Below are 13580 nucleotides of genomic sequence, written 5' to 3' on the forward strand. Positions count from 1 at the left end.
GAAACCCATCACGTAACTTTGATCAGAATAGGGTTTTCTATACGCGACACCAAGAAAATAAAGCAGTGTATTTAAATAAAACGTTGGAGTGGGTCACAGATTTTTGATTTGGGAACCTCTATCACCCTTAAAGTGTTTCTTGGACCACCATGCAGGCTCGTCTGCAAACGTCTAATTGAAAACAGTGTGCGGCAGTACGGTTCGGCAGGCCGGCTGCAGACCACATACATTTGGCAGATTGCTCCGAGTCGTGGTGTAACGGTTCATTTTCAGATTCTCCTTTTACACCTGTGTTCATGAAACGTGTGCGTTAGAGGTGATCACAGATCGTTCGGGTTGGAAAAATGCACTCCTCCAAATTAGCCCAGGAGTCAGAGACGATGTTGAGAAAGGTCTTCCTGCAGCTGTTTTTCCTCTGAGCTATCAGAACTCCAGGTAAAGGTGGAAAAAAAATGTAATGATTAACCTAGTGCTGTGGATCGCACAATACTTTCACCAGTAATCAGCACTGCAGTTTGTGAACCGGTATCACAGTGACAGGTAAATTGACCGTGAGGTACAGTCATTAAAAAGAAATACAATAGGTTGAATATGGACTACTGTGCTCCTTTTGAGAGTTTGGGAAGCCGGCTCCTCCGAAGTGAGGCTGCTGCTCTTGAAATTGCTGTTGCATTTTCTCCTTCTCAGGAGAGTCTGCAGCCCTCGCAGAACAGTGGTGCTGGACAAGGGCATGGAGGGATGAAGGCAGAAAGAGTTGTCCATTCCCATCCCAAAGATTTAGAGGCTCCAGGAAATGCACTGAGCCAGGAATAAAGTGAAATATCCTCAATGAATAATTCATGTGCTGGAAAGTGGTTTTTCAGGGAAACTGAAGCTATACAGAAATTTGGACAAATTGAGCTGAAACACTTCCAGCAATAAAAAAGATGGATAGGAGGGGAGTATACTGAAAAACTTGAAATATGGTGTAATATCTTATTTCAACTTCCTGGATAGGTTCCTTTAGAAGGCATATTCAGGGTTGGATTTTTTTTTGTTTGGTCTAGAAAACATTTATTTTTTTTTAATAGACGTAAATTAGAAGAGAAGATGTTACCAGAAAGTGTTTAACAATCTGAAAATGAAATTAAACTTATGCTGATGTGTGTCTTCAGGCAGTGTATTTCTGTTGTTCTTTTGCTTGCCCAGGGAGCCTAGCACTAGCAAGCACAACTGGCAGTGTTGACAGGTGTCTCTTCCTGAGCACACTTGAGCGCAAATAACCCTTCCCTGAGTTCTGCATTAAGATTTTAAGAGTAGTAATGTTCAGGGAAGCTCCTAAAAGCACGGTTTCTGTAGAAACACAGGAAATAGAGTTTGTGTTTGGACGAAGTCTGGTGCATGGATTGGAAGCTCTGCACACTAAGGCTATCTCTGCCTTGACAAGAAGGTGGAGGAGGCTGTTCTGGTGAAAGCTCTGTTTGTATTGCTGCCTGTGACTAGCTTGCCTGGGGAGCCTCAGGAAGAGAGAAAATTCCTGTATTCTCTTACCAGAATGCGTATATGGCATCTCCTTGGTCAGCACTAGCATCAAGGAGAGCACATTTGTGGTTCAGGGCTGGAAAGTGAAAGGCAGGTAAGTGATGTGCTCGGCTGGAGCTCAGGTAACACAGAATGGCCTTAGAAGTTTCATACACCCCTCTGCTCCAAGTGAGGAGCTGCAGGCTCCCGTGAGGCCTCCTCTCAGCCTCCTCTTCTCTGAGCTGAACAAACCAAGGGTCCTCAGTCTCTCTTCATGCCTTGCTTGCTAGACCCTTCACTAGCTTCATAGCCCTCCTGTAGACACTCTTTACTATGAAGTTTTTTGTCCTCATATTGTGGCACCCAAAACTGCACACAGTTGCTTCTAAGCATTGTTGCTTCTAAGTCTGCTGTAATTCCATGGCTCTGAAAAAGGTGAGGAGAAAAAAAGACCCCTCTTTTCAGATCTAGACATTATTTATACCTTCTCCATCTTGAAAGCTCAGCTGAACATGTGATCACCAAAAATTGAAGAGGTTGAGATTACTACTAGAGACAAGAGGCTTCTGCCTTACCAGAATGCAGCTACTACTGGCTGTTGGGAAGGAGACAAATGAGAATGGGGAGATCTCAGCTCCTTATATACTCATATAAGCCTTATGTCATTGCATCCCCTCGTCTTGCTTTCTAAGCACTTTGTATTCCATTCCATCCAGTCAGTGGTTGCCTTCCTATAGTATCTGTGCGTATGGCAGACCCAGGGAAGCACTAGCTGGGAAAGATTCACATGGGTATGATGTTATTTATCCCTAATAAGATAACCTGGTAACTGTAACACCTCACGGGAATAGTGAGAAATCCACTTAGCGTTGCTGACTGGAATCCAGCCTGAACTTGCTGAAATTTCCAATCCACCGCTCCAGTGTTTAATAGTAATTGTGGCTCCTGTGTACTGGTCCTTGTGTGCAGTGCAAGGGGCTGCACTGAGCTCACTGTGCATGGGGCTCTAAGGCTGCTGGTTGGGAGGTGCTGCCCCGGGAGCGATTCCTTTTCAGCAGTGGTATTTGTGCTGCGCCATTCCATCGGGAGCATTACTGACACTTACTTTTTCTCACCAGAATCTGCATATCTAAAATCATAGTAATGAAGGTGGTGGAGAAATTAATTCCGAGAGTTTGCTTCACGTAAATCAGCTTTTGAATATAACCAAGAAGCAGCTTGTGAACTAGTTGATATGGTGTTTAGTGTGTTATATGTTATCGATCATTTATCAAACAGTTACAGATGCCCATTTTATAGATACTGAAGTGCTTTTGGAAGGATATTTTATGGATTTGAATCAAGGAGAGGGTTCTAACAAGGTTAGAGTGATAGAAAGAAAATGTTGATTTTTGAGAAATGAAAGTGGAACCCTGATTGTCCTAAGTAACTTCACCCTATAAAAGAATGAATCAGCATTTTAGCATCTTCATGTTTCCTTGCGTTACCTGTAACCAGCCGAGCACACGTAACTTCACAAGCAGAAGCAGGTTGATTTGGATGCATAAACTTGTAGTCACACGTGGAGGTCTGTAGGCTTGCAGCCTGAACTCTTTTGATATTTTAAAAGCCGGATAGAAGAGCGAACAACTCCTAACAGCTGAACAGACAAAGTTTGGCTTAAGTCACCACATTGCTTTGGTAATACTGGTTTTCCTCATTAGAATTGCTATCTGATGCAACATAAATACACTGTGGTATTTAAGCGAAAGCAGTGTGAGTAATTCAGTTAATTAATTAGCTGCAGGTAGCGTTTACGTTCCCTTGTGAAAGGATCAAAGGAGAACACTTAATAACGTTTATTTTCTTGCTCTGCTTCATAGCGTGGTGTCAGTTCATTCCAATAACCTTATGACCGAAATGTTAATATAAGTTATTCTATTACCTTATGCTTTGGTGAGCATTTCCACTCTGTGTAGCGATTATGACTGCTGGAACTCAACACGTGCCGCATTGGAGTAACTGGAAGTGGACAGAGGAATGGCGAATGAGTAAGAAACCCCTAAATAGCTCAAAGCCCCTGCCCTTCTCCTACAAACTTATTTTCTTCCACCCTTGCCCTGGGATTTGCAGTACAACTACCGCAGCAGAAAAGCTGAAATGGAGAGTTTGGCCCACAGAGGGACACAGGCCTTCAGCAGTTATCAGTGTAAGTACGCCCGGCTGAAGGAACTCTAATTGAAAATGACTGGGAGCATTAGTTCATACAAGAATTAGAACTGGAGTCTGTGGTCTTTTGCCTTGTAACTTGTGTTCAGCTTCAGCACTAGAAACTTCATAGAAAGAAGAATAAAAGTCTATTTTCCCTTGACTTCCCTCTGCATCTCTGAGGGATTTATATTAGAAAGGTTTGTTCTACTACCAGACCATTAGCAGAACTCTCCCTTCTTTGAAGGCATGATGCAAGGCATGTGATTAAATAAGGTAAAATAAAACAAAGATCGAAGTAATTAGATTGCATGTGGATGCTGAATGTTTTCATCTGTGCGCTAACAGTCTTCACTTCAATCATTCTTTTGTGATTTGAGGCATTAAAACAGCCTCAGCCCTCCTGAAGCTGTTAGCTAGCCATCCTGCATGCCTGCATTTGCAGGGAGAATTTTCAGATTGTTGTCATTTGGGCTTTGATTTATTTGTCTGTGGCCACGCTGTGGTGTAAAGGGAATTAAATTATCTCAATGTAATAAATACATTACTTTTTTTTTCTTTTGATGTATTATCATCTTGAGCCACTTAATACAATGTAAAGTCATTTGGGATTTAAAAAGACAACAAGAAGTGAGGCGTTATTAAATTCAGTGAATCCTTTGCCTAATATATTGTTCCACTTCGACGATCTCACTACTCAACATAACTGAGGCTTATTTAATGTTTTCATTCAGTTTGATAAACGATAGTGCCGTGCACGTCACGAGAAATGAAGTACTTTAGGACACCGGCAATGGTAACATTGAATTGACTACACAGATGGCTTTGGCTGCATCTCTGATGGAAAGAGCTTTGCATTGTCACATGGCTTACTCTGCAGGAGCTTGTGTAGGCGTGTGTGACCAAACCTTTGTTACGGGTGCTTGAGTGTTGGTGAAGTGACCTTCATCTTGTTGTTAACGTACTTCTTAATGTTCTTCAAAGAACAGAGCTTTCTTTCAGCTGAAGACCACAGCAGATCCACGTGTGTGTGTGAGGGAGACGGCGGGCTCACATGGTTTGCTCCTGTAACTCTGGTCTCCGTCCCTCGGAAAAGTCAGAAAAATGCAGAAGTGGAAGGTGGAGACACATTGAGGGCTGGTAGCTGTCACACAGATGGTGTTTTTTGGTCTGTAACCTCTGTAAATATTGAGCTGTGTTATGTTCAGTATTTCAGTAGGCAAAACAAAACTACTGTACGCCAGCCCTTCATATAACATAGCTGAGGCATTGGTGTATGCTCTATATGTGGGAAACTTTAAAACATATGCTAGATTTTTCCCTGGAATATTGGCTGTAGAGGCAAAACTAGATGCATAATAGTTGAAAATCTCATTGAATTAATTGAGATACGAGGAGGTATTGCAAATACCTGTCCATGAGATCAACATTGAACTTGCGGCAGTGTACACAAAGGGTTAACATTGGGCTTATATGCAAATTCTTGTCCAAATTGGGCTTCCCAGTTAACTTAAAGCATCTTTTGCTCAGTCTTCAGCCATATGGAGTGCTGCTGGGAGGGAAGAAGAGGAGAAGATTTGCTTGTATTCCAGTACGGACGATCTCAGGTTGCGTTGTCTTCCAGAAATTGCACTGTAGGATCCAGCTAGAAATGACTGCTGTTTTGCCCCATCACTGCAGCGTTGTATCAGGAAGCTGCGCTGTTTAGGTTACAGGCTGCTCTTGAAGCCTAATATTCAAGAGCTCTTCGCTAGAAACATCAATGGTATCGGATGGAAATGGATCTTACAAGTCAGTTTTAAAACGGAGGCCGGCGGGGCAGTCTCCAGTTGGTTTAACATTCCCTGTGTAACGCGTGTTTCCTAATTGTAAATTCCTTAACATAGAGAAGGGTAACTAAGATAACAAAATATATTTATTTTACTATTAAGAGTTTTAATGAACTTCAGGAACATGGTTTCAGCACAGCGTTGTAAAAGCTCTGTTACCCTGTGCACACTGACCTCAGTCCTGCAAACAATTACTCTTGGTCACGTGTGTGCTGTGAAACATATACGGATGTGCCATAGAGATCGAGCTGTCATACTTGGGAAAATCAGATTTAAGAAAGGGGCAGATTCTGCAATAACGCTTAAGCACAGAGCATTTCCCCAAACTCCTGCAGATAGATAAGCTTTTCTCTCTGCCACCGGAGCTGGAAGGAAGAGCACTGGCTTCATGCCGGGACATGGCAGCACTGCGGGCCGACGTGAGCCGCCCACCCGAACTGGTGGCCCCGCTGCCGGCCTGCGCCCTGGGCACGGGCTGTGGCAGGAGCTGTACCTCAGCCCGGCGGCCTCATCCCCGTCCTGTCTCTCCGCAGCTGGCGGTCCCGCACAACGACGAATGGACGCGCTTCGCTCGGACCCTGGTGGAGATCCGCGCCAACCGGGCGGACAGCGAGGAGGAGGGGGCGGTGGAGCTGGCGGCCTAGAGGAAGAGGAGAAGCGGCCTTCCCTGCCGAGCGGCGGCCGAGCCTGTCGTGCTGTGGCTGCCGATGGCAGCGTGCGTGCCAGTATTGCTCAGAGCATTCCATATTAATCACACAGCTTTACACGGGGCTGAAAATATCCAGAGCATTTTCATACTTTATATTTCTGTCTGAAAAGTAAGAAAGAAAAGACAAATCAACCCTTTATGGGTTTAGTTGTTGCCTTTTAACTACTTAGTAGCTGTATTTAATAGCTAGGAACCCCTGGTTAAACTTGTGCTCACATTGCCCTTCTGGCGTAGTCCTATTAAATCCATATGAAGCCAGATATGATTATGTGCAGATGTGGTGTGCTTCACTGTATGGGACTGGGCCAAAGGCTTTAGATGTGGTGTTTCACATGGTGACTTACATTATGAATGGATGTACTATACGAAAGTTGCTGCTCCTTATTTATTGCGGTGTGCTGCATGGAACATATTTATTTGAAAGCATTAAAATAAACGATCCTAAAGCATGTGCATAATGAGAGAACTGCATTGTCTGTGTGCTGCTGTAGAGGTTACATTAAAGTCCGCGTAACAATTACAGTACATCAGTTGTGCTTAAGATGTAAGATCTATAAAGGTTGGCTTGAGTGGATGGAGTGCGTTTCCTTTCCTTTTTTTAAGACGCCCATTATTTCTAGGCACTTTAACAATATTTCACATACAGTCGGTCACTGATACTTGTCATGCAAGTTAACACTAACAGTCTGACAAAGGGTTGTGGTTCCCGAGTATGACACTTAGCGTTGCCAATAAAACGTATCCAGCCTGTTCTGTCACAGTGTGGTTAATCCTTCCCTGCCAGCAGCGCTCAGCACATTCATTACTGGGCACTGGGAAATGGGACTTTGCCGACTTGCAGAGCACTGCTGCAGCTGCTCTTGTGAGTGCACTGAGGCACCGGGCTGGCCAGCCATGGGCTTGGTGCAGCGGGTTCTGCAGCTGTTACGGGAGCAGCAACTAATCCACACCAGCTCCTAGGCTTGGTTCCCCCCCCATCCCTATTGTGCATGGTTACCTGCACACACAGCGCAGCACTGCGCTGCTGGTTTCCTCCAGCTGTCTAGAGAGTCAGGCCTGGGTAGGAGACAAGGGAACGTTCTCCTTTACAAGGAATTCATGGCTGGAGCAAGGCAGTAGGGCCCAGGCTGAGGGATGCAGCTGAACGCTAAGGGTGGAGGCAGGGCTGTGGGCTGTGCACAGCACTGCATCGAGCACTGTGCTAATGCCTGTGTGTCACAGAGGGTCTCACTGTCCCCTGGGTGGGCAGGTGAGCCATCACAGCAGGAAGCACTGGAAGTTGGACAGTAACGATTCAGTATGTTCCCAGGGAAGCACACCTCCGTGCAGTCCTGGTCAGGACTATATTGGCTAATGCCATCCAGCGCCATGGTCATATCCGGAACATCTCGTCCCTGTGTCTGCAGACATGGGTCCTGAAGCAGTGCAGAGTGGCTTTGGGCATTAGTGTCAGGTATCCAGGGGCACACACACATGCATAAAAACGTCCATCATCAGGGCGGTGCTGTTACAGGCACTCTGCCCATCACCCTCACGCAGTAAGCCCACACCCAAGTGTGTGCACCCTGCAGGGGAGCAAAGGGAAGGGGCTCAACCACAGTCTGTTTCCTGTTCACTGTAAGCAGGCATTGACAGTGGCAAATTCGCTTCTGCTGTTTCCACATTACCTTCAGTTTTTGGAATCAAAGTGAGGGGAAGGTCCATACAAACAGGTGGAAGAATTTCTTTATGGTAAGGGTGTCTGAGCTCTGGAACAGGTTGTCCAGAGATGTTGTGGAGTCTCCTTCTCTGGAGATATTCAAGATCTGCCTGGACGCCTACCTGTGTGACCTATTGTAGGGTATCTGCTTTAGCAGGGGGTTGGACTTGATGATCTCTTCAGGTCCCTTCCAATTCCTGCAATTCTGTGAAGTGGTCATTGCCCAAGTGCTCTTTGCCTCTTTGCATTCTTAGCTCATAAAGTGGCCTTAAGAGGTGGCTCAGAAGAAACTCCAAATGTACTGCTTTGTGCACATGAAAATGGTACCAAAAAGTTCTTCTTTCCCTTTAGCTCAGCAGTGGGGCTCACAGAGCAGGGATGGGAGCGCTCCTCAAAACATGACCAAAGGGTTTTTTTCCTCCCTCTCCTCATTTTTGAGTAGGGCTCAGCAGCGTACAGCAGGAGCGAGGAAAAGCTCCACATTTCCACAGGGCAAAGCCTTGAAGGGCCACCAGTGCATGCAGCAGAGGCATGGACCACGCCCAGAGCACAAGAAGCAGCCAAGGCCTGAACATCATAGCAGCGCTGGCCTGGCCACACTGTGTGCTGCAGAGGCACTGAGCAGCGCACCATGCTCAGCCATCACCCAGCAGAAGAGGCCCATGTGGCCCATCCCCTCCTAAGGAAGATGCAGAGCGGAGGTTTGTCAGATTCCATATTATTAGCAGGTATAGAAAAACCTGCCCAAGTTATTTAGGAAGCCTGCGGTACGTATGGTCATGACAGCATCCCCTCTATCAGTCTTAAGGCAGCTTATACCAAACCCCCAGGGACAGGCAGAAAAGCGTCCCTCAGCTCCTGCTGGGCAGACAAACAGGAACAGAGGCGGCTGCCTGAGACACCCCTGGTAGGGAACATCACCAGTACTGGATCATTTCTCTTTTTGGCTAACTCAGTGGGAGCTGGCTGGGCTGCAGGAAGCAAGCAAGGTTACGCTTTATCCAGTTCCTTCCAGTATTTTGCATAGCTCATCCAGAAACCCAAAGACAACAAACATTTCAACATTGTCCCGGGGCCTTCTGTTTGTAGGGCAATCTGACAATTTCTTGGCCTGTAAACTTTTCAGAACTTCTGCATCCTTTTGTGTCTGGAGGAAGCCGAGTGCACACACAGCCAGAGTTCTCTGGGCAGAACTGCTGCTTGCTCTGAGCACCGTGAGCTGGGCAATGCGTTGGGGAGGCCACCATGGGCTCCTCACCCTTCTGGCTCTGGCTCTGCTAACGGAGACGTGTTCTGGCTGCAGCAGTCCAGGACATCCCACCCCATCCCATCCCCAGGGAGGCTCCTGGGCTGCATGAGAAGCGAGCAGCTGCCACTTGGAACGTGTACACATGGGCAGGCACCAACCCAAAAGCACAAAAGGAGCAGCTCAGCACTCAGAAGTCTTCCATGAGCTGCTGCTTTCCCATGGAAATTCTTGACAAGGTAAGTCAGGCAAAAGTGAGGGATTAAATGGAAAAACAACTCCTAAATTGCCTAAAATCTCCAGTGTCAAGCACTGGTGTGAAAGTTTAACTTTCATGACAAGACTTAACCAAAAATCCTGACAGTTAATTTTGGAGAAACACAAGGGGCAAGTTTTTTACCCACTTTTGAAACAAAGGAGCTGTCATTTTGGAAGACTTGAATAGACGAGGCTGAGAGGTTGCAGCCAACAGCTGCCCTGTGCTCTCCGCACACAGTGCAGCCCTGCTCCGACGTGCAGCTGCAGGTGAGTATCGTCTTCCCCCCTCACCCTCAGGTGTACGAGCACTGCAGGCTGCTCTTCTCATGCCTTATTTCACTGGTAACTTTGAAATACAATTTAGTCCAAGAAAATAATTTTTATGATGACCCAAACACAAATGCAGTAATATAGCCTTTTCAGTATTCAGCAAAATTGTAATACAACGCAATATTGCCCACCTGATTCTTCTGCAAAGATACAGCATCTGTGCATTTTCTCAGTTTACAGTCCATGCTACAGACAACACCTCCCATCTCTCAAAAGGAAACAAGCATTCTTCTTCTGTAAACACCAAATTCTTGTCTTAAGAGGTAACACAGAAGACACCCAACAATGCCTTGTACTGACCAGGTACTCAGAACGTTTGTTAACACATTTACAAATTTAGTGGCTTCTATGACAGGGTTATAGCACTGGTGGAGCAACTGACATCACCTATCTGGACTTGTGCAAAGAAAGCATTTGATACTGCACCACACAGCATCCTGGTCTCTAAATTGGAGACATGTGGCTTTGACAGATGGATCGCTCTGTGAGTAAGGAATTTGTTGGATGCTCACACTCAGAGTTGTGGTCAATGGCTCGATGCTCAGGTGGAGACTAGTGATGAGTGGCATTCCTCAGGGGTTGGTATTGGGATCAGCACTGTTTAACATCTGTGTTGGTGACATGACAGCAGGACTGAGTGCACCCGCAGTGAGTTTGCAGGTGACATCAAGCTGCATGGTGCAGTTGACATGCTGGAGGGAAAAGATGCCATCCAGAGGCACCTGGACAGGCTTGAGAGCTGGGCACGTGCAAACCTCATGAAGTTCAACAAGGCAAAGTGCAAGGTCCTGCACCTAGGCTGTGTCAATCCCAAACGTGAATACAGGCTGGGAGGAGAATGGATTGAGAGAAGCCACAAGGAGAAGGATTTAGAGGTGTTCATTGATGAGAAGCTCAACATGACCTGGCAACGTGCACTTGCAGGCCCAGAAAGCCAACCACATCCTGGGCTACATCAAAAGAGGTGTAACCATCAGGGCAAGGGAGGCGAGCATCCCCTGCCTGCTCCGTTCTCGTGAGGCCCCACCCGCAGCACTGTGTTAGCTGAGGCCATAGCCTAAGGACAAAGAGCTGGTGGAGCCCAGAGCCTCCTCAAGGAGCTCAGGAGGATGAGCAAAGGGCTGAAGCACCTCTCCTGTGAAGACAGGTGGAGGGAGCTGGGCTTGTTCAGCCTGGAGAAGAGGTTCTGAGGAGACCTCACTGTAGCTTTCCAGTACCTAAAGCGGGCCTACATGAAAGCTGGAGAAAGACTTTTTTACAAGGGCCTGTAGTAATAGGACAAGGAATAATGACTTTAAATGGAAAGAAGGGAGATTTAGATAGACATGAGGAAGAAATTCTTCATTCAGAGGATGGTGAGGCACTGGCACAGGCTGCCCAGAGAAGCTGTGGATGCCCCATTCCTGGAGGCATTCAGGGCCAGGATGGATGGGGCCCTGAGCAGCCTGATCAGGCTGTGAAGGTGTCCCTGGCCGTGGTGGGAGAAGGTTGGAACCAGGTGATCATTACGGTCCCTTCCAGCTCAGCCCAAGCCGTTCTGTGATTCTATGAGTCTATAGGGAAAAAAAAAAAAGAAAGAAAAAATGAAAGGCCTACATCAATCCTGTTTTCTGACTGAAGAAACATTTCTTTTCTGTATGACATCTACACCAATGCACGTCTTTTCCACACACAGGGACACAGATTACTTTGTTCTCAAACTGCAGATGTTTTTACAGCCTAAGTGCTCAAATATTAGCTTTATCTTTAACCTAACTTTATAAATGAAGTTGAACAAGCCTTTGGATGTACTATCCCATTTCCATAACAGAATACCATGTGTGCATCTGTTTGAAAGGTTTATTACTATCTTCATAAATACATAATTTTCTAAACACTGTGCAAGGCACCAAAAAATTAAGTAAAATCTTTTCTTTTAGAGTATTTTAATCTCTGTGGACTCAATGAAGTAAATAAGAATCTGAAACAACCTATTTGCCAATTACAAGCCAGCAGTTAAGGCAGGTACCATTGATGCAGTGCATGAATTTTCTATTGCAGCTATTTAAACAAGCAGCGTTTTACTAGAGTGCATATACAAACTGAAGTCCAAACACCAGCAACCCAAGATAGGCACCTAGTTATGAAATTTCCTTGTATGTGTAGTAGAATGCCAAAAGTACTGCCATAAAGTGCAAAGACTATGGACAATAACACTTTCTTTTGAGCGTTTTGATACTAGTAACATAATACAACGGCTAAACATTTATAAATGTGGTTTCCATTACAAAAACATGTTCCACATAAAAGCTTCATAATACAATCCAGAAACTGAACTTGTGCGTGTACATATTTAAAAAGTTGAAGCTGTACTGGCAGACTTAGGTACTGGGGATAGACTTGCTGACCACTACAGACACGCACTAAGTTGATAACCAATTTACATGTACAGTCCAAATCATTCCGCTTTGAGCACCGTGATATCCACTGAGTTTTTCCACTTGAGTGACAATGTGTGACATCCGCCCTGGGAATCTGCAACTGAGCACTGTCTGTAAGATGATCTGGTTCACAGCTCTCACCCAACCCTCCCCAATAAATGGAACCTAAAATTAGTGTCTTCCCAACACAAGCTCATGTCAGATGCGAACAGATACATTCATGGTCCCAAACTTAAAACAACTGGTAAGAATTTCACAGTGATCTGGTTAAGGAAGCACAAAAGACAAATGATTACATTTAAGATGAAAATTGCCTTAAAACTCAAATGAAGCCAAACTGTTATACGATGTGAAGCTAAAGGAACAAAAGTATTAACCAATTAGAAAAGTGGCTCTTTCCCAACTAATAACAAAAAGCCTACAGCAATAAGCTTAGGGTCCTACTGCTGCTGCAGCCTTTGAGGTAGGTGGCGATGGCTTAAACCGAGGTAGGTAAAGTCCAAACTTGTTTTCAATCCCTGCAAAAGTGGCAACGGCCAATTTATAACCACCAACATGGTCAGGGTTAGGAGCAGGGAGCGTGATCCTAGACTTAGGAACTGGCTCCGATCCAACAGGTTTTCTGCAAAATAATAATAATAAAAAAAATTAATTTCCATAGCACAAAAACAATATTCACAAAAGTCTTCTCCGTAAAGCAAGCTGAGTGAGGTATCTGAGCATACTTCCTGCTAAGTAACTAAATTAAATGCTACAACCTTCCAGACGAGTCAGGGGTCTTCGCATTCATTGAGATGGACGATGGTCAAATCTTTCAGTTTATCGATTGAAACAGCAGTGTGAGATTCAGAAGTCTCTGCTACAATGTACAGCCAATCCAGTAACTCAGCAGAGTTTAAACAACATCTAGGTAGCATTCTTATTGTCCCCAAAGCTTCACAGACATCTGCAGCTGCTTCTGGTATCATGTTAAAACAGCAACATGGACATTCCTATGTACTGTCCTCAAAGGAGGCAGAGCTGAGGCTCCAACAAATAGTGTTTGGACGTGGTGACACTTATAGACCCTTTTGTATGTCAGATGCCCTGCTTAATAAGGGACGCAGCTCCTTCACCACACTAATGAGGACTAATGCAGAGTGTATCCTGACTCAGTAAGCATCACGTCCCTTGCAGTTCTACCTCCCACTCCCCCCCATTATTTATCCTCTCGCTGTCTCTGTTCATACTAACACATATCCGCAGATCAAAACGGTGACATAAAATGTGGTAATGTCTTGCTGTGATACAGGTGGTGGAATATCATCCTGTCCTCCACCAGAGGTAACGTGGCTTAAATAACATTGACAAAACCGTTGCAGTATGTCCTACATAATAGTAAGACCGTGATTCTGCCTGTGAC

At 45.3% G+C, this 13580-nt stretch overlaps 2 protein-coding genes across 5 annotated transcripts in view; one reads left to right on the forward strand and one right to left on the reverse strand.

The window, feature by feature from the left end:
- Window positions 1-6983, forward strand: part of DYNC1I1 (dynein cytoplasmic 1 intermediate chain 1) — a gene marked incomplete in the record, with an annotated part of 184853 nt that extends 177870 nt beyond the window's left edge. For all 4 annotated transcript variants that reach the window (XM_021388558.1, XM_021388560.1, XM_021388559.1 and 1 more), the window contains 1 exon segment: window positions 6050-6983. In XM_021388558.1, coding sequence (XP_021244233.1) covers window positions 6050-6160 — 111 coding nt within the window.
- Window positions 11580-13580, reverse strand: part of SLC25A13 (solute carrier family 25 member 13) — a gene marked incomplete at its 5' end in the record, with an annotated part of 91228 nt that continues 89227 nt past the window's right edge. Inside the window, 1 exon segment of the mRNA XM_021388557.1 lies at window positions 11580-12800. Coding sequence (XP_021244232.1) covers window positions 12611-12800 — 190 coding nt within the window.

This window comes from Numida meleagris, chromosome 2 (assembly GCF_002078875.1).
Source record: "Numida meleagris isolate 19003 breed g44 Domestic line chromosome 2, NumMel1.0, whole genome shotgun sequence".
NCBI classification, from domain to species: domain Eukaryota; kingdom Metazoa; phylum Chordata; class Aves; order Galliformes; family Numididae; genus Numida; species Numida meleagris.